The sequence below is a fragment of the Panonychus citri genome, unplaced genomic scaffold (assembly GCF_014898815.1).
Source record: "Panonychus citri isolate SS breed McGregor unplaced genomic scaffold, ASM1489881v1 Contig00134, whole genome shotgun sequence".
NCBI classification, from domain to species: domain Eukaryota; kingdom Metazoa; phylum Arthropoda; class Arachnida; order Trombidiformes; family Tetranychidae; genus Panonychus; species Panonychus citri.
Window position 1 is genome coordinate 702,600 of NW_026515539.1, and position 25,492 is coordinate 728,091.

The window sequence follows — 25,492 nt, forward strand, 5'->3', positions numbered from 1 at the left end:
CAATGTTTCAACGAGGGAAAAGATAATCACATGATCGATCCCAATGCCCTCTACATGTCACATGGATAATAAAAGAAAAAAAAATTATTCTTTTCTCTTTTCAAGTTAATTGTTTTTCTTTATCAGTTTAATTTACATTTTAATTAGTCTTTCTTATCAATTGATTGATTAGTTAATTTGGTTAACATGATCTCTGACTGATAGAAGTTAATTTCTTTTGTTTCTTTTGTCTTAATCTTGTTGATTCTATGTGACATTTTATTTGATTGTCTTTGTTTGTCTCCAGGTCAAGGTAATGAGATTATCCAATGTGTGTAATTATTACAAATATAACTAATCACTTTCCTTTTTTGTTAATTGTTATAACAATTTCATGTTATTGTTGTTTTTTCTCCTTCATTTCCTGATTCCTCTTTGTCTAATTGTTGGTTTTTATTTTTCTTTCTTTCTCTTTCAGATGATTGTCTTGTGATTCCTTATACTTGGGTCTTCCCTTTTATGTCTGGGCCTTAACTGTTTCTCATTAACTGTTGTTTTTTTTATTCTTCTATATTTGTGAATGTCTTTGTCTCTTTTTGCATTAACATTCAAAGGTAATTTTTCTTGACCGTTAGGTTGATATATTCCAATTATTTGGTCAACATTTCATGGCTCACATTCATTTGAGTTGGTCTAATAAATGTGGAGAGATGGAGAGAAAAGAGTGATACAAGTAATGATTCCATATGATTCTCAGTTGATGATTAGTATGGAATCAGTTTCTCTCTCAATCTCTTTCTCTCTTGCCCATTATTTCCTAAACTATTTCATTGTCTTATGTTTCTTTTTTCGAAATTACCTTTTGTTTCAAATATTCTTTTTCAGGTATCTCATGGTCATAATGGCTTTCGGAGGGTTTCTTGATTCTCTTTGGTTAATAACATTCCAAAGTTTACTAAAGGATTCATTTCGTTATTGTCATAGAAAATTCTAGGATTTCTCAAACAGCAATCGAACACTTAAGGAAAAATAACAACAAGCAAACCAGATAGGTATCAATTGCTCCTAAATACTAATTTACATATTTAATACGAGTGGTGAAAAATCAGTGAAGGGCAAAGATAATGAGGCGAAAATCAAGTGTTGATACTACTTGTAATAACAACGATCTACTTTAATCTTTATTGATTGAATACCATAACAATTGATAAACTATCTTCATTATCTTTTCCGACTTCCATGATCGAATAAATCATTTAGAGTATTTATCATCATCTTCCTTTGCTTTCACCTCTTCCTTTTACATTTCATTGGTATTTTTATTCTCTCTCTCTTCAATAGATCTAATGTTATTGCCTGCAAGCTAAATAAAAATCTTTGGATTTTATTGTGTAAACATGAAGACAACCAACGAATCATCATATATATTAATACACGAATAAGGATAACCAAAGGATAGTGCAGACAATTCACCTTTACATACACCAAACCTGAAGAGGCAAAGTTGTCAATGCAAAGAAAAAACGAACAACAACAGCAATCACAATTCCCAACCTCTAACTGGTAACTCTTTTGTCAAAAAAAGAGAGAGAAAGAGGAACGAAAAGAATAATTTGGAACTTAAATTCCTCACTTATTACTTGGGGGAAAAGGAAATGAGAAGGAGAAGAAGAAGAGAGAAGATGAAAAAAGAACAACAAACAATTCTTTACGTTTCCACCGAGATTCTTATTCTATTTTAACCAATGTGAAGATAAAAAAGTCAAAGAGAATGTGATAAAAACAATAGTACATGGAATGATAAAATTATCTATTGAGAATGAGGTGTAATCATCAATGTTTCTCAACAATCTATTAATAACAATACCATGTGATCAATTCTACCTTTGCACCCACGATGTGGGAGTACATAAGATACTTTGTGATTATAAATAGAAAACAATCAGACACAGAATCACATATATTCCGCTGATTAATTATCTCAATGTAAGTGAATAATGAATCATATTAATTGATTTGAGTTAAATTACTTCCGATTAACATGACAAAAACAATAATCAAGTTACTTGATTTATCTATTTAAATACTTACTATTAACTCAAATCTTATTAATTTTATCCCATTTCTTATATTATTTCCCATACATTAGGTTTACTATTGATGGTAAAGGATAATGATCTCAATGATGATGATGAAACTGATGGAATCATGAAAAAAAACACCAATCGCTGATAGATAATTTTCCTCATGTGTTTATTTTTATCCACGATGATTTCTGGGATAACTGTATAATCATCTTCATCTTTATCTTCATCTAACTTCACTTTTGATACCAAACTATAATCATAAAGTTATTTGTTCATCATATATATTGGAACGTATCATTTTCTCATCATCATCATCATCTTTTGCCTTTGGTTTTATACACAATCAATTATTACAATTTTTCCAGTTGCTATCAATCCTAGCAGAGGAAAAGGATCCCCATGATTATGACAATATTTTTCCACTTCTATCCTTCCTGTTGTCACTTAATAGCTTCATCAATAATCAAGGATACCTTTAGGCTAATCGATATAACTTTCGATATCATCATCTTTCTCATTGTTTTGACGGTAAAAAAAATCTTCGCTAATTGAATATTCCTTTGTAAATTTAATTCTCTCTAATTGTTGTTATTTTTCTGTCCTTTTTTATGTCCATTCTCTTATATAGCAACCATGGAGTAAAAGAAATTATCTTTATCTTTATCGTGTATGTTTATCCAGAGAAGAAGCAGAAAGAAGAAGATAAAAATCGTACATTGTAATCTCTCGGTCGAGCTAATTTTCCTTTCCATTAATCTATCTGTGTTTAAAAGGTATGGAACAAATAGAATCAAGATTGAAGATTTTGATTAAAATCGTCAAAATGTTCATCCAAACTCTAACTTACTCACTCACTTTCTTCTTCCCTAGGATCTATGATCTTTTGCGTTTCCAAGGATTGTTCAACTATGCTGAATATCGGATTCTGAAAGTCAAATAACCAGAATAAAATATTCAATCTTTTGTAAAGACAATGATATTCCACGTTAATAACAATCAATTAGGTATTCGAATAAGAAATCAACAAGAATCTAATTCTCAAGGAGAAATAAAGGTGAAAAAAAGTTTTCTTCCTGGAGAAAATCCCAGAGAATATCTCTCTCTATTGACATTCTCTATAGACAGTTTTTCCTCAACATTTTCTCCATAAGAATTCAATAATATGGATCATATATCATGAATTTTAACTAGTGGATATCGTCGATGTCGATCTTTTCCCTTTTTCCTAGATTTTGGTTTATTTTGAGGTGACAAAAATTCATTATTCATACGGATTGGTGAAACATGATAGTGGTTATTTTAATTATTCAATCTCAAAGGTGAAATAGGAGATAAATGTATTCAAGAAGGTAAATCAATGTGAGGAAATTTTTCACCCCCATCACCTATCAAGTGAATATAATTAAATTACCAACTTATTTTGAATTAATTATGATCATTATTCAACGTTCTTAACATTGATTGAAGATCGTTGTATATTTGTGTATTGGTGAAGTTTAATTTTTATCTATTTAATCACCATGAAGTAATTTATTTTTAGATTGTCATTGATTAATTCAATTCATCTTTTATTTATCTAAATTTTCATTTCCTAGGATTTTACGATTGGAATTTATTTTAATTATGATTGTACGAAACTAACTACTGACATCTTGATCAATGGATTTGGCATCTTTTCCAGCAACAAGTTATCATCTAATTCTCGGTGGTTTATCTTTCCATGTGATTACAATTGAATTGATTATTCAATCTTTGGACAATTGTTTGATGGGCCAAGTTTGAATATCTGTGACAATGTTGATGTTGGCATTTGATTTATTTTGATGTTATGTTTTGACGAGTATGAAACTACCACTTTGTTCATTTGTCTCATTCTATATATTTATTTTCTGCCTTAGATCAACAATTAAGCTGATGAAAACCGTAATTACCAAGTGAGAAAAATGGATTCAAAGAAAACGTTTCATATAAATTAATCTAATCACGGAAACAATGACTTACTACACCTTGGAGCTTTAGCCTCATCATCTTTATCTTCCTTTTCGTCACAAATCTTGGTGTCATCTTTTATCATTCTCTTTCTATTCTTCATTAATTTATCTAAATCGCCTCATCCACTGTGACGATTTTCTCTCTCTCTCTTTATCTTCATTATCTCTTCGGCCTCTCCCTCCCTTTCTCTGTGCTCTCTTAATACTTATCTATATTTTTCTTTTCTCACTTGAAAAGGAGAAGAAATAAATGTGATATTAACTCGTAAGGTAAAAAAAAATGCGCAAGACTAATGAAGTTTAACCTTGCAAAGAGAGAGAGAGAGAGAGAGAGAAAGAGAAAACGAGTTACCAGAACTTTTCTCTTCATACTGAACAGTTCAAATTGCAGCGTCAATGAACATCGTTGTTATTGTGAACTGTTCACATGAAATAAACATGTATCTCTATTCAAGTTACTCATCTTCTTGTTTAACGAAGGGAGAAAATTTTTTCTCATCATTACATTAACTTTTATCCTCTTTCCTTCATCTTCTTCTCTTCTCTTTTCCCTACACCATCATCATCACCAAACCCTCTCCCTAATATTCAGAGAGTGTCATCATTATCTTAATACAACGAATTGAATCCTTTGGAATCTTTTGCTGCTCATCAATTATTATAAATAAGTGTCCAAGTTAATTGTGTCTCCATAAGTCTCATGATCATACTAAAAGTTCAATAATAATAGTTTTTACCATCATCCAGATCATTGAACGACATTATTATTGTCCACATCATTATTGTATCATCTTTATATTTATTGTCTAATATCTGATTAGCATCATCAATCCAATGAAACGTTTGGATTGATTTTTTCATCTTTAACTCTCTTATTTTTTTTTCTTCAATTCTTTCAGCTGTGTGTAAATAATAATACTAATAATAATAATGTCCTACGAATCTCGAGTTGGCAACCTAACATACCAACGCTGTGATCCATCATCTTTATCATCCTCATCATCATCATCCGTACTTTTGCCTTGTATTGATTGTGTATCACCGATGTGTCTCAATATGTCCACTCTATTTAATCTCACCTTGGGCAATTTAATTCGTGACCAATCACTTTCACCCAACACTCTATCTTCATCTTTATCTCTTACATCACCTCTCTCATTTCCATCGGGCGATTTATCATCGGTACCAGAGATACCCTTGGATATAATGGTCAGAGGTAATGATTCAAATTTGGATGAAAACTCAAAGGCTTATGTAATCTCAACCCATGTTAAATTACTTTGGATTTTTGTTTACATGATAATGATCATGATGGCCACTCTAGGTAATCTTGGGATTATCTGGATTATAATTGGACACCGGAAAATGAGAACAGTGACCAACATATTTATACTTAATCTATCAATCGCTGATCTGATTACTTCAATTTTAAACATTACCTTTAATTTCATCTTTATGCTTTTTGGTCAATGGTATTTTGGTTACTTTTTCTGTAAGATAAACACATTCATTGCTTATTTAACTCTTTCCGCTTCCGTATTCACCATAATGGCCCTTAGTCTTGAAAGGTAATTACATTAACTATATATTCCTCTTTACCTTAATCTTAATCCACTTTGAGAGAGAGAGAGAGAAAGCGAATTGATCATCATTAACTTTTATTTTATTGAAGTTTAATCGTTGACATTGTGGAGAAATTGTTTCATATAAATTGTTGATTCTTTCGGTTAACTCATTTTTTACTCTGTTAACTTTATATTAACTTATAATCAATCAGCTAATCTATTGTTTCCTTTAATCATGTTGATTAAAGGAAACAATTTATTCAAATTGTTCAATTTCCTCATTTCCCATGATAATTATCATGATTTCAGGTTATAAAAAAGTGAAGTTACATTGATATGATAATTTTTCATTCAGATTGAATCATTCCAGTCACAATTATCATGCTAATATAATAATAATTTATCTTAATCAATGTTTATCTTTTTTTAGTTTTATAACTTGAAATACAATCTGAGACTTGAGATATTATTAACTGAGAATCAGAACTTTTTATTAATTATCATCATAATTAACTAAATATATTATCAAGGTAACAGTTGAATTGTTATCAATGATTAATGTGAATACACTTTGAATTATATATTAATATTATCATATAACCAATATAATATTTAAGCATAAACAATTTACTTGATCAAGTTAATTGTTTGCAATAATATTAATAAAACATGATAAATTGAGTGAATACACTTTGATTACTTTCTTCCTGATGATTGAGTGATTAAAGGCTGAACCTATGAAACTAATTAAGTTAATTATTAGCCAGTCAGTTTAGAGAAACAACAAAATATGATTATAATTATTGTTTATAATTCTGATATTGTTGATACTCATGTAAACTCATTGTTAATTGTTGATTATCTTGTAAACAATTTTCTTCAAGTTTCAATTTATTTTCAACTGTTGATTTAGTAACTTTTTTGTTCAAGAATTTCTTGTTCAATGATTTACTGATTATTATCAATTGGATTTATTAAATTCACTCTTGATAACTTGTTCATCCTATGGACAAGAAAAATCCCTCCATTGGTGTTACATTAACTCACAGTGGAAAGATTTTGTCCCACCTTGACTCCCGCTACCATAGTATTGAAGATTTAACAATAAATCTAATAGTTGATTGATAAATACAGATTGACAATCAATTTTAATTGAATTTTATTGAATCCAGATTATGACTGGAAACATAAAACAAAAAGATATCCAAACCTAATGATATTGTTTTTAAAAGCTTCCGTCTTAAAATTAATATCTCCCCTGGAAATTGTTACCAGGAAATGATGATTACCAACATTCAGTAGCAAATTACATTAGGATAACTTTATGTTGCTATTTTTCAGCTCACTCATTCACTTACTCTCTCACCTTCATCGGATTAACCCTAATTGAGTGACTTGAAAAACTATCAAGAAACCAGAGTTGATCGATCGTCGATATTTTTTTTTCTTCTACCTGATCTTCTGAATCCTCATGGAAAAAAAATCATGAATAATTAAAGTGGTAAAAAAACTGCATAGACTTTATCATGACTATTATCACAGATAATTAATTGTTAATTGTTCATCATTAGCAGTAATTATCTGTTTTCTATTGACCAGGAATTGTTCAGCTGAACGAAATCAACTAATCAACTAATCAACACGAATGGTAATGATTAACATTTATTAGATTGTTTCTACAATTCTGCTTATTTCTCAGTTCGTGAGAATTTGAAATTTTGTTTCTTTGGTGTTAATCATGAATTGCTAATGTAATTTTGCAGCACGATTGTAATTTGATTCATCTCTTTCGAGATTATCATGATTACCATGAAATATGATTTTTTTTTCTCTTCTTATTTTGTATTATTCATTTATGATTAATATCCAAACTTTTTGTCTTCTTTATTTACTTCCTAATAATTGAATGAAGGATAATCATCTTGATACAACATATAATTGATTAATAACCTTTTCCACAAATTGAAACTAATTATTGTAACAATCAGCATAACAACAGTTTGTATGATAAGATGATTAAGTTTCTTTCCATTTGAATTAGATTCATTGATTTAAACTCAGTTCGATTGTTAATATGATTGTGCTTGAATTTGGTTGATTTAATAATCAACAATAATTATTGTTCTGATCATGGAAATGTAATTAATATCTTTTGGATCCAATTTATTTCTTTTATCATGGATGTAAATCTAAGTCTCTTTTTCTTCGCCATGGCGATAGTTTGATGATCCATGATTCTCATCAGAACTTTCAGGATTTACTCAATGAACTATTTCGTTCTGAGTAAGATATTACCATAGATATTGTCATATACTCCTCCAGAAAAAAAAACCTGAATAAAACTTTTATTATGTTCACCAATCACTACTATTTATTACTGAGAATCATGATGATAATCTCATGATTAAATGAATTGTGAATAAATTATGATCATATAAATACTCACTGGCTTCAGAAATAAATCGACGAAAACAATGATAACGATAAATTAAACCACCATGAAACTTTGATTTTCTCCTAGAACTTTTGTCATCACATTTTCATTGTGATACTTTGATACAATTTCAAGATGATCATGATTTAGATACAATTTTGATGGTGTAGATAATTGTAGTTATGATTCAATGAGATTAAATGTCTCAAGGTTTCATAGTCTGAACAAAAAGAATAGGAGAGAAAAAAAGTTCCAACGATTAATCCTTCCTTTTCTTAATCTTTACTAATTATTATCATCATGAAAGTCATTCACGGTGCTAATGAATTTTGCATTTTGAAAAGTTTCAACTTTGAAATCCTTGAAATAACAACTTCATTTGAAACATGATAACCTCAAATAAACTTATGGGAAATACAATTCCCAGCATGCTAGTGATATTAAATACATTTATCCATGATGAAAATATTGTTACTCATGTATATTCAGGCAATTTATCATGCTAGGCGATTCCATTTCAACAATGATGATGATAATAAGTGTAATTTACCTCCCACCATGTATCTTTAAATGTAGATTTGAGCTTGTTAACCCTTGATAATGATTCATGTTTTTCTTAGCATCATGATTAATATTTACTTTTTTTTTCTCAACAATATCAATGACATTTGATCATAAATGAAGTTTTCAATTTTTAGTATTGAGTTTTCCCTGTACCAGGAAATGATTTACCATGCACTCTCTCTCTCTCACACACACACTCACACTCTCTCTCACCTTTCACCTCCCACTTCCTCTATGTCACTGAGTAAATATTAATAAGCAATAGGGAAAACATGGTTTATAAGTAATTGAAAAACTTTGAACACTATTAACGTAATGATTTTGAATTGAACTTTTTTTCGCCTCATTGTATCTTAAGCCTTTCAATTGGTACTTGAACTTATATCATGACTTTTTTTTTCTTTCCTCATGATAATCTTTCCAAGTATATATTTATTTATATGATTGTTACATGTTGATGATAGTGTATAGGTGATATATTATTATTACCGTCTTAATGATTTGCATTGAGTTACTTGAAATGATGATCAATTAGAGTTGATGATAAATTGAGAATATATTATTTGATTATTAACTTTGCTTGTGATTTTCTTCATGATATATTATCACCATTAATATTAATACAAATTGATATATGTAAATTGTTAGGAAAAAAAATTCTACCAAACTTTTGAACCTTAATCAACTTTTTCTTTGATTAATGTGATTTGAAATAGAAAGTTTTTAAAATTCTGATTCATTTGCAAACGATAGTTTCATGAGCAAATTGAAGTTTCCATAACTTAAGTTGAACACTTTATCAATTTTACTTAAAGTTTATATGTTTATCATTCTTTTCCTGTTTTTGGCAAAGGTAATTGAATCTTTCTCATTCATAGTTTTAAGTTTCAGGGTAACCGTTGGTATTAATTCTTGCGTGGTGACCTTTTTGTAGATAGATTGCTCCTTGATTTTGAGGATTGAAATGACCTCGAATCCGATTGACTTCATGGTTGATTGGCAACATTAAAACATGGGAAACTAATTGAATAGTTTTTTGCTGGGATTTGACTCTTTTATTCATAAAATTTCAACCTTTTATCGAATATTTTTCTGATCACTGAATGAAATCAAACAGAACTTTATGTAATTTGACATTCTCATGTCAAATTACATCTTCCACTTGATCATATATCTGTGATTTCTAAATTCAACTATTCTGATCCCTTAGATTCACTCTCAACAATCAAGTTGATTGTGAGAGCAAAAATCTTGAGAAACTTTATCATGAAATGTTCAGTTATTATGATTATGGTTAGGATACTTGTCGATGATGATGATGATAGAATCCATTTTATTGATTCTAAATTTTCTTGGAACTTCTTGAAATAATCATATTCTGTGAAAATAACATTCTATATACGATCATCACCAAAATCAGAATCATCATTATTCTTACCCTGAACTTTCTCTGAATTGATTGTGAAGTTTTTCCATGATTTTCCAATTTTCTCACCTTTCAATAAACACTTTTCCTTTGAGCTGTTGAAATGGCTCAGAAAATTAATCTCATCATGATGAACTTTATCAATTTTATACTCCCAATTGTTGCTGATATTTTCTGACCCTGAAAGGCACCCATTTGCCAAAATTTCTACCTCACTGATTGAAATTACACCTAATGTATCATTTCTATTAGCGTAATTCATTATTTTAGAGCATTTGTAACCATCAAAGTGAGCAGAGACTCTTTCTTTGCATAAAAAAAGTTTACTGTAAGAAGGAAAAAGTTCATACAGGGCTTTTCAACTTCATTTACGCACATTTTCAGTTCAAACTGTGCATTGTACATGTAAGAACTCCGAAAAAAAATTCCAAGGTGATTGTTGAGTTTTCACGTTGATATTTATTCCAAACTTGATTTACAAATGTACCTTGTTACATAATCGACCTGTCCAGAGCATTAATATCTTCGTATCATATCATATGGACGATCATTAGCTCTTGTGTATCTTAAAGAAAAGTAAATGCTGTAGCCGAATACAAATTCTTGTTTTCAGTTTTCGATTATCGTGTAAAGAAAACGTACAAAATAGCTGAATTTCCCTGTAGCTCCATGTAATATTCATGAAGATGAAAAAAATTCAACCTGAAGTATTTTTTATACACCTATTGATCAATGGTCATTACTAATTTTCTGAAAAAAATATTAGTGCATTAGAATGCAATTTTTTCAATTCAATTTTGATTCATTCAAGTGATACATTCAATCCTAATCTTTATTCATTACAATAATGGTAATAATAACGATTCTGAGTCTTGTTCTGGTGATTATCATGAGTTTGGGGATAGAAAATCAATATCCTTGTTGTTTTCCAATATTTCAATGGTTCATCTTAAATTATGCCCTCATTGTATCAACATTGATGAGACAATAAATCATTAGACTTTTCTTATAACTGATAATCAATTGATTGTTGATTGTAAAATTGAATCAGTTTTTTTTAAAGTTCTGTCTTCTCAGAATGAGTAACATTTTAGTTTCTATTTATCATTATTTTGATATAAAAAACTCTTACTTTTTTTTGCTTCTCAAGAAAAAAAATTATTATTTACTCAATGATAGAAGGAAAAATTGAACTAAACTATTATCACCATGAAAGAAATGATTTTGTCTATGATCTGAACCAAATGAACTTTTGATTATTTCAACATGATTAATGATTTTTCATCTTAATCATATTTCCCATCTTAACTTTTTACACAATCATCTCACTCACTCCTTCAACCTTAATCTTAACAGTTTGTACATTATACTCATCTCTTATTATGATAATTATTTACATTCATGTATCAATCATGATGATAATGATGATGAAAATGATAATCTATCAGAGACATAATCATGTTTCCAGAGTATGGATTATGAAACAATCTAAGTATTAATACAAGCTAAAGTTTCCATTGCCTTTGTCTTTCATATTGAATCAATTTGTCTAATGTTACGTTGGGATGATGAGGATGTTGATTCATCATGTTGATGAGTATTGGCACTTTCCTTGTAACACCAATACCAAATGTCAATACACTTAATTATAATCAAAATGTTACCTGATTTACGTAAACACACCTACTCATAGAGTTAGTCTTACTCATTATTACTCACACACTAATAATCAATTAATAGTAATTTTTTTCAATCTTCCTTCATGTTAACATTCAATATCGTCAATGTTAATTTCGGAAATGATTTCGACTTATACAATTCCGTCTATTGAACATTAGATTTTAATTTGTTGATTAGAATGACTTTATGATCAAGATTGGAGAGAGAGAGAGAGAGAGAGGGAGAGATGTTAGTTTCAATTCGGTGGCTCTTAATAATAGTACCATGATTGACTCTGATTGATATAATTTGAAATGACAGACAGACACATCATTGACTGACAATTGGTCAGTTTGATGATAACTGGACACTGATTTAAATTACTATTCACGATGAAAGAATACAAATCATGATGTGACTTGAGTTAATTACCTTTCAGAATAGTTAATGTGACATATTGTTGATTTCGTCTAGACTTTTTTCCCTCACCTTTAAGTTGTTGCTAATGAAACTTAATTATTTTACTACTAATGAGATAATCTTAATTAATAACAAAATTGTCGAATAATTTTAATGAAAAAGAGATGTCCGTTAATTGCTTCAATGGTCATCATCATTTGTACATCACCTTGAAATTTTCATTAGATTTGTGATGAAAGTAATTACATCTTAATTACCAATTGACATTTACTGAACTAGTGAAACTTTCCATAAGTGATTCCTTAATTGTTTCCCTGAACAAATTCAATCTAATGAATAATTTCCGTACAAAATTCAAGAGTATCTCATTTCCTTTTGTATTAAATCACATTGTTGCAATTATAATGATGAACAAAATATTGATCATGAAATTAAGTATATGAAACCACAGAAATGGGATAAAAATAACTATCAACATTTGATTTGATAATCAATCTGATAGTTTGATGAATATTATTTCCTATTTGTGTGAATATGTTTCATGACTTTAACTCACATCAACGTAAACCTAAATTGTCAAGTGTCAAAATTAATTGTGATTAATTATTTAAATTGTTATTCCACCACTAAGAAAAGTTAATGACAAAAGTAGCTATTAGTTAGTAGTTATATCTGATTATTGATTGTTAGTTTAATCAGCTGATGATTGATGAATATCACTGGAAATTAAATTATACAATTTGCAAGTCAAAACAATCAACAATCAATTGAAACCATCAATTAATTGTAATCTAATCACTTTGTGATTATGTTGTTACTTTTTTGCTTCAATCTTGGTCTAGATTAAGGTTTTTTTTTGTTTCCTTAATTGTTTCTCTTGATTGTTGTCATTTAATCTTTTGATTATAATCCAATTGTTCAAGTTGACTATGTAAGTGAATAGGATTAAGATTGTAAGTTGATCCTTATCCTCATCATTTTCATTTGAATAAATTAGTATCCAAAGCAGTTGAAAATTTGCTTTTCTATCTTGTTGATTGTTACAATTAATTGACTTATTAGCCAGATCATAATGAATGTTAATTGTTGGAAACTTTCCATGTAAATTAATTGATTGGTAATCACATTAAAATGTCATTAATTTTAACAATTAACCTTAATTTTCGGTGATTAATTTTCATCTTAATAATCACATCCTAACTTTGAAAAAGGAAAGTGGCTTATTTTTGATTATTTAATTACAATTAGCTAATTGCTAACTCGATTCCTCTTTTGTAACCAATTAAATTAGCTTTTGATTTCCTACTACAATTTAATGATTGTCTATTTACCTTAATTATCATTATCAAGTTAACGGTAAAATATTCTGATTACTTATGAATTTAAATTTGTTTGATGATGATGATTATCATTGCAATCAAAATGTAATTTATTCAGTTGAAAAATATTAATTCAGTTTCAATTGTAATTTGATTTTTCATTTTCACCATTTTAATTAAGGAAAATGGTTCAATTTTAATAGGAAATGAAACATTTGTGTGATTTTATTGATTAACCAGGAAATAAATTGTTGCCTCTCTCATTGAATTTTGATGTCGATTAAATATTCACCTTGATATGAAATCCATATTTCATCATTACCTTTTTAATATTATCATTATCTCAGGTGATTATCACGTTATCGTTAGGAATGAATTGTTTCCTTGTCTCTGACATTTATTGAACACTTATAAGTATTAATAGATGATGGTGATGATGATTAGATGATATAATTTAATAAAAATGTTACAAAATGATGATGATGTTATGCAACTTATAAATGAACACAATATCATGGTAACTATTAGTTGAAATGTTTTCTCAATGAATCTTATCAATCTGAACTTTTCTTATTCTGTTTACCCTGAAATAAAATGAATATGTAATGAAGTTTGATGATGATGATGATAGATTTCAGTTTTGTCAGGATGGAGGGAAAATTTTTGCTTCTTCACTCCCTGAATAATGATGAAGATGATACATTCTAAGAGATGAAGAGAATAACATTTTCCTCATATTATTTCATTCAATTGACTCTTTTTTTTTATTAGCCTGAGGGAGATGAGAGACTCTAATGAATGTCATGATAATGGGAAAAAGATATGATTGATGAATGAAAGTAAATTTGAATATATAAAATGAGTGCTCATTTTAGCTTTAAGGTGAGTGGTGATTGTGGTTTAAATTGAATTAATGATTAATTGTGTTGTAAGTTTAATGATTATAATCAATTACATAGGTTATCATGTGTTCAACTAGTTAATCTAATTCACTTTTTGTTAAGTCTATGCTGGTTAATTGTCATTAACAATGTATTACATTTAGCTATTGATTTACTTTGATTTTTGTGTATATTTTTAATCACCAACACTTTGTTGATTATATTCAATGTTCAACCTAATCAAAGTAAACAATTTAATTTTCATTATAATTGTAAACAAGATCTTCACATGATAAAGTGTCTTACCTTTAATGTTTATCTAGATATTAAATTGTTAGATAAATATCAAAGTTGATTGGTTACTAATATACAATTAAAACTAATTGTAGCACTCAAATATTAATAGTAACACAAATAAATCAGATTGATGAGATTTTCATCTTAATTGTGAATCGGATTAATGCTTTGTTTAACCAGAATTTGGTTTTTTTTCTGTTCACCTTAAAAGATTATGAAACAATCAATCAATAGTTTGAATTGTAATAATAGTTTATGGATAAGATGAAATGAAATTGAAATTGTGTCAACCATGTGAATATCAATTGAAATGAATCAGAATTTTATTGGTAACAATTTAAATTGTGTTCCCATTCGTGAATCTTGACACACAAATTAAATTGCTGTCGGTTTTATGTAATTTCAAATGAATTGTAAATGTTAACTTGCCTTTCAATTTTTTCATCCTGGTTCATAAAAGATTATCATGAAATTCATCATGTATAACATGATGCAGTTAAATATTTGAATTTATATTAATAATCCTTCAACTTTTTTTTACTTCTTTGAAGATTGAACTTTTTGTCCCTTCCACTGGTCAGTTGGTGTTAATTTTTTTGTTATTGTTGAAAAATGTCAATATCAAATTGACCTAAATGATATTAATCACTCAAATTTGATTATTTAGGTGAAAATATTAAATTATCATTATTATATTTTGGTCACTTATTGAATGGTCATCCAATTATTGAATTTATAATTTTTAATGAAGATAATTTAATCAGATTAACTATTATGATGCTTATGTGTAAGTAGCTGTGTCTGAGTTGGTCCTCATCATCGTCATGGTCATCGGGATTTGAAGAGCCAATACTCTGGTCAAGTTTATATTTTACCGTTAGTTTAGTTCATCTCTCTTTTCAGGGTTGACCATTTGCTATCTGAGTCTAGACTTGACCAGAATGTCAATGCAATGTAAATGGACAAAACAAGATTCTTGATTCCTTCGTGAATTGAATAAAATGGTAAAATTCAATAATGTATCTAGAAAATGATAATTGAAGATATTTGTTTACCTGGTGATTGGTGATCTCAGTAGTGGTCATTGATTGAACTTGAAATGGATAAGCACAAAGAAACAAATTGATAAACTTACCTAATGACAATAATAATGGTCAATAGATATGAAAATGATAAACATATTGATTTAATATAAAGACTGAGATGATTATGATGAAGATGATGATGATAAATGAACTTGATAAGATTATCACCATGACAAATATTGTAGATGACCTTTAGGTTTTTGAAATGATAACTTATCACTTTTGGTTAACTGGTGATAATTTGATTGTAACAAATTACCATGATAATGATATTTGTTTTTGGTCATCATCATGAATCTTGAACTGAATCAGTTCCCTTGATGAAAGTTAAAGATTGAGTTTACATTTTCCTCTCATTTTTTCAATTTTTCCCATGAATTTATCATGAATTTTTTCCCATTACTTTTTATCTTCTTTCTCAGGTACAGGATTGTTATTAATCCAATGAAACCTCGGATCACTCGACGAACCTGTGTTGTGTGCCTAACCTTTATTTGGCTCATTTCGTCCCTCCTCTCATTGCCCACCCTGATCTATGCCACCTTCATGTCCTTTGACAATCAATCAACCAACATAACGAGACACATTTGTATCCTCCGATGGCCCGATGGTGGACCTGGAGTATCAAATGCTGATTTCTAGTAAGAAACTTTACTTGACCATCACTTGATAAAATAACCCTTCCAATCCTCATGGATTCTCAGTTTGATATTCAATAGGAATACATCTCATGTAAATTCATTTATGATAAACTGTCCCCATGGTTTTTTTTTCACTTCAATTCGGATGCTGATTCCTATTGTTGATTGTTGATTGATTTGAATTGTTGTGAATATGAATTGAACTGAGTTCCATTTCATTCTGTTCTCAACTTCCTTCATGATAATATTTGCTTCTTTTCATGGTCATTTTATTCCCTTGCAGACACTGAAATGAATTTCTTTGGAACTTTTTTTTTGTCTCATTGCTCGATAATCGAGAGTACCATTACTTTTTCATACTTTATTTCCTGAACTTTAGAATCATGAATTATCAACCCTTGAAAGTCAAAGGTATTATAAATTCAGTTTCATTTCCTACACTTTTTCATCTCCTTGGGACAGGAAAGTATAAACTGTTCAGTACATTGAGTGTTTCATTTTATATTACCATGAAAAACTCACCATGAAAGTAATATAAAGTTTCTTATGAATTCATCTATTCAATGTAATTATTTTATTCACCATGAATGTTTGGTTTATTTTGAATCAATCATTCATTTCAAGCCAAAAAGTTACGATAGATTTTGTTTCTGATCAAATAATGAATAATGATGATTATTATTGACTCAATTTTTCATGATTTTATCTCTGAGTAAGAATTAAATTTCAATCCATAAAATTATAACCCAATCAAAAGTTGAATTGTACAAAAAATAATCAATAATTATCCTTGGACAGTGTCCAAGTTTATTTTTGGAATTCATTTTATTTAATTACAGTCTTTCCGACCAAAAAGAAACAGTTTCCAACGAGCAAGAAACGGGGGTGGGGAAGATTTTATGACTCTTGTCTTCCAACTCAAAGGTCCTGACCTTTACAACTTAGAGGGAACACTTTGCAAGCGACGAGAAACAGTTTGCATTTTAGGTGAAACAGTTGAGTAAAAATTATACAAAAAAGTTATCAATTACTACAAATCAGATTAATTAATTAATTTTTGATCATCATTCTAGTGATTAATAAACTTAAACGATAAAACGAAACTGGGGCTTTAGATATATCAATAAAAAACCGAGAGAGCTGAATATTGAAATTTTTAAAAAAAGCTGGTAGAGTAGCAAAAGTCAATAGTCAATCAATTCATGGTGATTTTTTAATTAGTAATTGAGAAAACCACGAATTCAATGTTTGTAAATCAAACTGTTTCACCTAAAATGTAAACTGTTTCTCGTCGCTTGCAAAGTGTTCCCTCTAAGTTGTAAAGTCGTAAAAAAGGGGGTCAAGACCGGACGGTCATAAAATCTTCCCCGCCCCCGTTTCTTGCTCGTTGGAAACTGTTTCTTTTTGGTCGGAAAGACTGTATCAATTTTTTCCATTATTAATCCTTTTAATCAGCACTGATTATCTAGTCAAATTATGGATCAAGTTTTAATTAAATGTTGATTATATAATCAATTCAGTGAGATTAAATATCATGCAAATTTGATTGATTTGTTAATTAATATTTTTTTTTTCTATTCCATTTTTTTTCTTATTATAGTTTTAACGTAATTATTTTTGCCGTTGATTATGCGATCCCGATGATCTTGATGACGGTCACTTATTACAGGATTGGTAAAGTTTTCTGGGGAAGTCAGGCCATTGGTGAACTGACCGAAGGTCAACGGGAAGCGATTCGAGGTCGACAACGAGTTGTGACCATGCTTATAACGGTAACCGTGCTATTTGCCATTTGCTGGTTACCTTATCATATCTATTTCCTGTACATGTACTATGACCCGGAAATAATGAATCACAAATATATATCAAACATTTATCTGACCATCTACTGGCTCGCAATGTCCAATTCAGCAATTAATCCAGTTATCTATGCTTTTCTCAGTAAAAGGTTGGTCATTATCCAATTGACTCTAAATTTTATATTCCAATGCTGATCCTAATATCCTTTTCATTTTGATAATCATTAATCCAGATTAATGATAATCTTTCACTTTCACTTTGTCTTTTTGTTTTCATGGTAAATGATATAATTAATTTCTGTTTATCTATCAGATTAATTTGGGATCTTACTTTCATTTAATTTGGTATCAATTCTTATTTATTAAAATTGTCAACGATAAATCAATTGGTTTATCAATAGTAGATCAATCTAAAACTTTCCTTATGTCCAATACTGTCTAATGTCCAGCTATTTGATTATTGTTGTCCAGTTAATAGTTACTTTTGAGATAAATATTACTAATATACCTTGAGTTTGCTTGTTGTTCATGATGAGATTTTATATTTGTGAAAAACAGGAAACTATTACTACTCAACCTGAACCTAAGTAACATTATTATTTTGTTTCTCTTTCTATATAGTTATCATTATTATTATTTGGACATGATGATGAAAAACAAAACAAAACAAGAAACTGGACACAACAATTAGGTTGAAATAGATTGTGTCACAAACAGAAGATACTTTTTGTTTTCTTCGTCTAAACTTAACTATTATTGCCACCATTTCAATTCTCATACATTCTGAGTAGCAACTTTTCAATTCTCTCCCATTTGAAACTCTCCCTGTATCCAACTCAGGATATTTACTCTCCCTGTGTCTCTCTTCATTTTCATCATCCTCAAGTTTCCAGTTCTAATGAAAAATAACAACAACAACGAAACTTTAGTCTCACGTTGAATCCTCATGAACTCATAAGCCCAAACCCATGGGATTCCTGTGAGAGAGAGAGAGAGATGAAGAGTGATATTCATTGTCTCATCTTTATCTCTTTCATTTCTCACCAGTTCCATCATCATCATAACCAGCTCATAGACTCAGTTAGTTTGATTGAATTTCTACCGGAGATTTTTTTCCACAAAATTTTTTTTCCATTGTTTCCCATCCTTAGGAATCTGTAAAACAAAAAGGAATCAGAACTTTCCAAGTAATCGAACCTGAACTATTAATATCTTTACATTTTCTCAATCATCTTTTATTATCTTCCTACATCATCCTGATAATTATCATCTCTCTTACTTTTATCTTTCTATTATTTTAATCTTTGTCATCATTTTGTCTTCTTCCTTTAATTACATCACTATTAAGCTTTTTCCATCCATCCTTTTACCCTTAAATATCCAATATCAGGTATATAAATAAAAATCTTATCACTTTCACTGCTTTAACATGAAAATCCTGCTCATCTTCATGGTTCATCTGAGCTCTGAGATTTCAATTTTTATGAAAAGCATCAATCTATTTATATCCTTCATCTTGAAACATAATAAATGATAAAATGTATTAACCTTTTAATTACATAGTAGTTAAATATCAAGACTTTACTCATTCAAGATACTGATTATCATTTTGTTTTAATCATCATCATTATCACTATCAGAAATGATTAGGAATCCATGAAACTTATCATCATGTTCAATTTTCTATCATATTATAATGTTGATGATTTAATAGTTACCTTTAGTTGATATTATTACTAAACTTTTTTTCCTCAGAAAACTTACTTTGTTTATGAAGCTTTTTGATTAATAAATTATCATCTCTCTATCATGTGTAGGGGTTCATGATAATCGTGGAGTTTTTTTTTTCATTCATACTTGTATTTGTTAGACATCCTCACTATCAATTACTTTGATCATCATCATCATTAGCATCAATAGGAGATGATGATGTAAAAAAGGCTCTCACAATCGAGAATGAGTTTAGTTTACTGTGAAGCGGAAAAAAAAGTTCTAAGAGAAGAAGAAAAAAGTTCGATATTATATTGTAACGATAATGATGAAGATTCTAGATTGATAAACACAAACTATTGACAATAGAAAACGAGTATATGATTTAGACTATGAATACCCTTATCCTCTTTCTCATCCCCGGTGAGGATTATTATTATTGTTACCTTTTGAAATTTTCTGCTGACCGATATCATGAATGTGTAGGTTGATAAGAATGATGGAAATTAGATGAAAAAGTTCATGTATCCATGAGTTTTAGTTTGAATAACATGATAAAAGAAAAAATTTTTTTTCTTCCAAACTAAATGTTACTATTTATTATTATTCTCGGATGGTTATTGTTGTTATTTCTATACAACAATCAACCATTATTATTATGATATTAGACATTGAATGGTTAACTGTTGACCCATTTTGTGTTGATAGCAAATTATTAGATGTTGATGATGATCAGTAAATTGTTACTATTATTATTATCATTTACAGTTATGTTTTATTAACTTTGTAGTCATGTTTGTATTTTATTTCTGGGTCACCTTTATTTACCCTTAGGGTTTGATTGGTTGTATTATATTGTTGATAAAAAGTTATTAATGACTGATATCATTTTCCAACTAGATGATTAACTTGATGATGTTTTAAAGTTACAATTTGATTGTTATTCTTGTTGAACATTGAAATTTAATCTCTCATGTAATAAATATATATAATTTTCATGACTGAAATGATGATAGTTATTAGTTTGTCTTTTATGATGTTTCATTGAGACTTTTGTCTTTACGAACAAATAAAAGCATGGAAAATGGGAAAAGGAAAAGGAAATGACAAAATGATACTAATTTCTCAATGTCTAGTTGATAGATGATTAATAAGACTATAAACAAGAGTGAGAGAGAGAAAATTTTTCTTCTCTTCCGAATTGTTTACCATGATTAAAGATCAATTAGACTCCATTTATTGTTGATGATTCTTTGATTTCGAATTGAAATTTTCAATATTTTTTCAACTTCGGACAAATTCATCAATAATCATGGTGTTGTTGATGAGAAGGGCAATATTAGTTGTAAGAAAACAACTTCGTTGATATTACCTTTCATCTTTTACCTCCCTTTCTATCATGATTCACATTATTATCTTCATCTTATGTGTGAGTATGTCAACTTTATCATGTCTTCCTCACCACTCCCTCTCTTCACGTTAGTTATTGTATTGGCTTTTCCTTATTCCTCTTCTTCCAGAATCTTTTTTCTTGCTCAACTTTTCAATATATTCTGATATGTTTGTGTAGCATTTAAGGTTAGATAAAAGTTTCTCTCTGTCATTGTTAACTGTCAACTCTGTCAGTTAGAGTAAAATTGAAATGATAACCCTCATATATGATCATGGATATAATTTCAATCCTTAACTTTTTTTTTCATGATGACAATGATTGTAATAATAACTCTCTGAACAGAGAAATCAGAACTGTTCAATTTATCTGAATAGTTATTAGTTACATGAGGAAGTTACATGAAAGAGTATCAGATAATTCAATGAGAATTCAGTCTCTCTCTCTCTCCCTCTTTCTCTGTTTCTTATCTAATTTTCAATACTATGAATTACATATGATAACAATCACAATTCCGTTTGTGATAATAATGATGAAAAACAATTATGTAAATTGTTATCAATTGAGTGGTGATGATAACACTAAATGAAATAAAACCTTGATACCCTTGAACTGGAACTGGATTTACATTTAATTTCCATCATTATTATCATGAAGAAGATGATGATGGTGATGATGATGAGATTCATTCATGGATAGAGAAAGAGGAAAAGGAGTAAAGGAATTGACATAAAAAAAGAGTCTCATTAATCTGAATCATTTAACAAAAAAATAACTCTACATCATTAACAGGGTGGGAATTGTGTATCAATCTATTTTCCCTCCGTTGATTATGATCAGAGTAACAACAAGCGAATCAAGTGATTACGGTGATTTAATATCTCGATATTAGCATCCATGAAAATATTGCAACGATTTAAGTTAAACTCCCTCAATCATTAGAAATCCTTTTGATTAACTTAACATTTTTCCATCATTATCCTAATAGCAAACATTTATTTACATACATTTGCTATCTGAATATTAAGGTAGACACAATTGATAACCATAATCAATACAGAGCAATATGATGTTTGTGATGTTTGTTTACAATCTCATTTACTATTTAGTATCAATTTGAATGAATTTCTTGTCAACAAATCTGACAGAGATTTAAATTCTGTATCTATTAATACCTCAGAAAAAGTTATGATCATGTTTCTATTTTCTCATGGAACTTTTTTCATCATCATGTTTCATTTTCATCTAACTTGAACTTTATTTTTTCTCCTACAGGTATCGCAATTACTTCCTCAAGATGATTCCATGTAGATTCGGGAAGAGAGGAGGATTCGATAAAGATAAATCAATGAAGACCAGTCAGAAAACCGTCGAGATTGAAATGTTATAGCAAATGTAATGGTCAAATCCATTCGTAACTATTTGCCTCTCTCTCTCTCTCTGTTTTTGAACATTGAAACAATTTCAGTTACTCACTCAATCTCTTGACAGTCAACTCAAAAACTCATCATCTTTACATCATCACCATGATGAGTTGATTCATGATTTTTTATACATACAACAGCTACACATCATTATAACCATCATCATCTTTTCAATGCATTTACTTTGCTTGTTGAGTTTTGTTTTTTTTTACGTTTATGTTACTCAATGAAAACAAAGAGGGAAAAAAATGAATCTTCAAATTGTAATGTAACAGTTTCCACCTCCGCCACTACCATGAAAAAATATACACACACACACCTCATGATCATGTTCCCTCTCATTTCCACTCTCTCTTTCCTTTCAGTCCCATTTGCCTCATTCATTTTTGACGAGACTTCAAACAGATCGTTTTTTTTTCTGCTGATCCTGAACAAAATGTCTTAAAAGAGATGATGAATTTAATCAAGAAAAAAAAATTCTGTACTCAGTCATTCATCTATGATGATAATATGTACCATGTATATGATGGAATGAAAAAGTTACTCTTGATGTTGACCTACTCAAAGAAAGAGAAAGAGAGAGAGAGAGAGAGAGAGAGAGAGAGAGATGATGATGATGATGAAATGATTTACTAATAGTTTTGATATGAACTTTTTTCGTCCTCTCTTTTTTATCATCTTTATCCTCTTACATCTTATAAAATGTTGGATTTCATGATAAAAGGATTTCACCTCATGATTCAGATGATTATAACTCAGCCTCCGATTCATCATAAAAACTTTGATGATTAAAAGATAATATAACAATTACAATGATTTCAATTGTAAAAAAAAATAATAATTTAACAATAAAGAAAAGGACAAATTTATCAACCATTAAGACTTTTACATTGTAATGTCATTGATTGTCAATCTATTCATATGAATGATTGGGATTCTCATTAATCATTAACCTGGTTGAATAATCTTTTCAGTGGTTAACTTGAATAGATTGACCATTATTCAGTAAAGGTCAAGTGAATCAACACAGATGATCAATATTAAAGGTGAATCAATTTGTGTGAATGTTAATTTGAATGTTGACAATTGGATTTGATTGTAATCAAAAGGCTAATATAATAATAAACGAGTCTTTTGGTTATCGATTAAGTTTAGATTATGATTTAGACTTGACTGTGAGTGGTAAATATTAGCTGATCTAATGGAGATGAGTTTGAATCTGAATTTACCTTTGGACTTTTTTCCTCATGAACTAAAATTCATGGTGTTTTATTGATCTTACTTTCTGTGTCATCTCTTAATGTTTTCATAATGAACATAGTCTCAATTTCATGGGATAACATTTGATAATCATCATCATTTTGTGTAACATTTTTCTTGAAATTTCATCTAAGCTCTGTTTCCAGGGTTTCTGTTTTCAGGGAATTATCTTGAAAATGTTATCAGATATGTACTATTGAGCCTGAACTTTAGATTCTAAATGAATTTGTTCATCGTGATAAACTTTGAAAAGGATTCTTCAGATTCTCATCCTAATCAACTGATAATCTTTCATCCCGATTCACCTGACAACCGGATATCCGTTTACTCGTAATGAAAAGATAACAACAGAGCAAAAAAAACTCAGATTAAACTTGAAACCATATCAATCTAATCAATCATCTTCATCTCTAATCTCTTGTATCTAATTGTAATCCTTTACATGGTTAAAAAATACACGATTGTTGAAAGTTTGCAAAACTTTGATTATCGAACAATTAAAATTAACAATCAGCTAATCACTTCCTACAAGTAAGTTTAATAAATCCATGGATGAGCTCACACTGATTTGGAATCAAAATCATTGCTTTTTAATCAGCTGATTATTTAGCTCAATGACCAAGAAAACTCAATTAACCATTTGATTTGCATTCATCATTACAATTGCATCTTTCTCAATGCTAACCAATTATGCCAATTGGTCAATTTAATTGTTTTATTGGCTTCTTAATGATAATGGTCTAGCTTTTGATCATTGAAATTTTTCATGGTGATTTCATGTATCCGATTCAGTTGATGCTCTGAATTTATATTCACCAACTCAAGTTAATTCCAGGTTTGTGTTGACTTACAATTCATCATTTTATTCATAAGTCTGACATTACGATAATCATGATAAATGTTAACTGAATATTACTTGACCATAATCAATAAGAAAAACGATTGTAATTATTATTTTGATAAATTCGATATTTGATCATTACGAGAGATTCATTTGAAATTTAGATTCAATAGTTTACGATCAATTTGCTGATGAACAATATGTTAATTGATTACTTTTTGCTGAACAAATTGTTGATCACAAAGAAGAGAAAGAAAATAATTCTGATCAATTCTGTATTTAAATCAATAGTTTCTCCATGAACCATGATCGTCTTTTTTTCAGCTCTTAGAATCATCTTAGTGAAAAGTATTTCCCTGGTGTGGGTTGGTGAGTGGGTGAACCATAGATCTTAGTGATTTCATTAACACAATTAGTTAATTTCAAGGGAAAATTGTTAGTTTGCTGGTTAATTACATGAAGAAATCGTTGCTTAAGCTTTAAATTACATCAACATGAATCACCAGTAACTTTCATGATGAACTTTTCCTGTAAAATTTCATGGCAAACGTCAATGAAATAACAACACCAACAACAACAACACTACCAACAGGATCACCTTAAATCCATTGAAAAAATCAACAACAACATCATCATCATGTTCAACCTTGGGTATGTTTGTATATCTAAGATGCTGAAATTTTTTTCTGGTTCAATTGGTACTGAATTAAAGATGCACAT

At 29.1% G+C, this 25,492-nt stretch overlaps 1 protein-coding gene across 13 annotated transcripts; it reads left to right on the top strand.

Moving 5' to 3' along the window:
• The first annotated feature begins 67 nt into the window (after positions 1–67).
• LOC128391636 (tachykinin-like peptides receptor 86C) lies at positions 68–23,551 on the top strand. Of its 13 annotated transcripts, none has more exons than XM_053351564.1 (13): positions 73–292; positions 458–593; positions 865–1,031; positions 1,321–1,965; positions 2,129–2,594; positions 2,695–2,839; positions 2,937–3,120; positions 3,296–3,425; positions 3,662–3,771; positions 3,965–5,625; positions 16,130–16,348; positions 17,949–18,296; positions 22,523–23,551. In XM_053351564.1, exons 10-13 carry the CDS (start codon positions 4,988–4,990, stop codon positions 22,635–22,637), a joined length of 1,320 nt encoding a protein of 439 aa, XP_053207539.1. In that variant the 5' UTR covers positions 73–292; positions 458–593; positions 865–1,031; positions 1,321–1,965; positions 2,129–2,594; positions 2,695–2,839; positions 2,937–3,120; positions 3,296–3,425; positions 3,662–3,771; positions 3,965–4,987; the 3' UTR covers positions 22,638–23,551. The 13 variants fall into 13 exon arrangements, with proteins under 13 accessions (XP_053207543.1, XP_053207541.1, XP_053207539.1 ...); XM_053351567.1 differs by having other exon boundaries at positions 3,296–3,415; positions 3,662–5,273; positions 5,382–5,625; XM_053351559.1 differs by having other exon boundaries at positions 3,296–3,415; positions 3,662–4,327; positions 4,650–5,625.
• Positions 23,552–25,492: the final 1,941 nt, after the last annotated feature.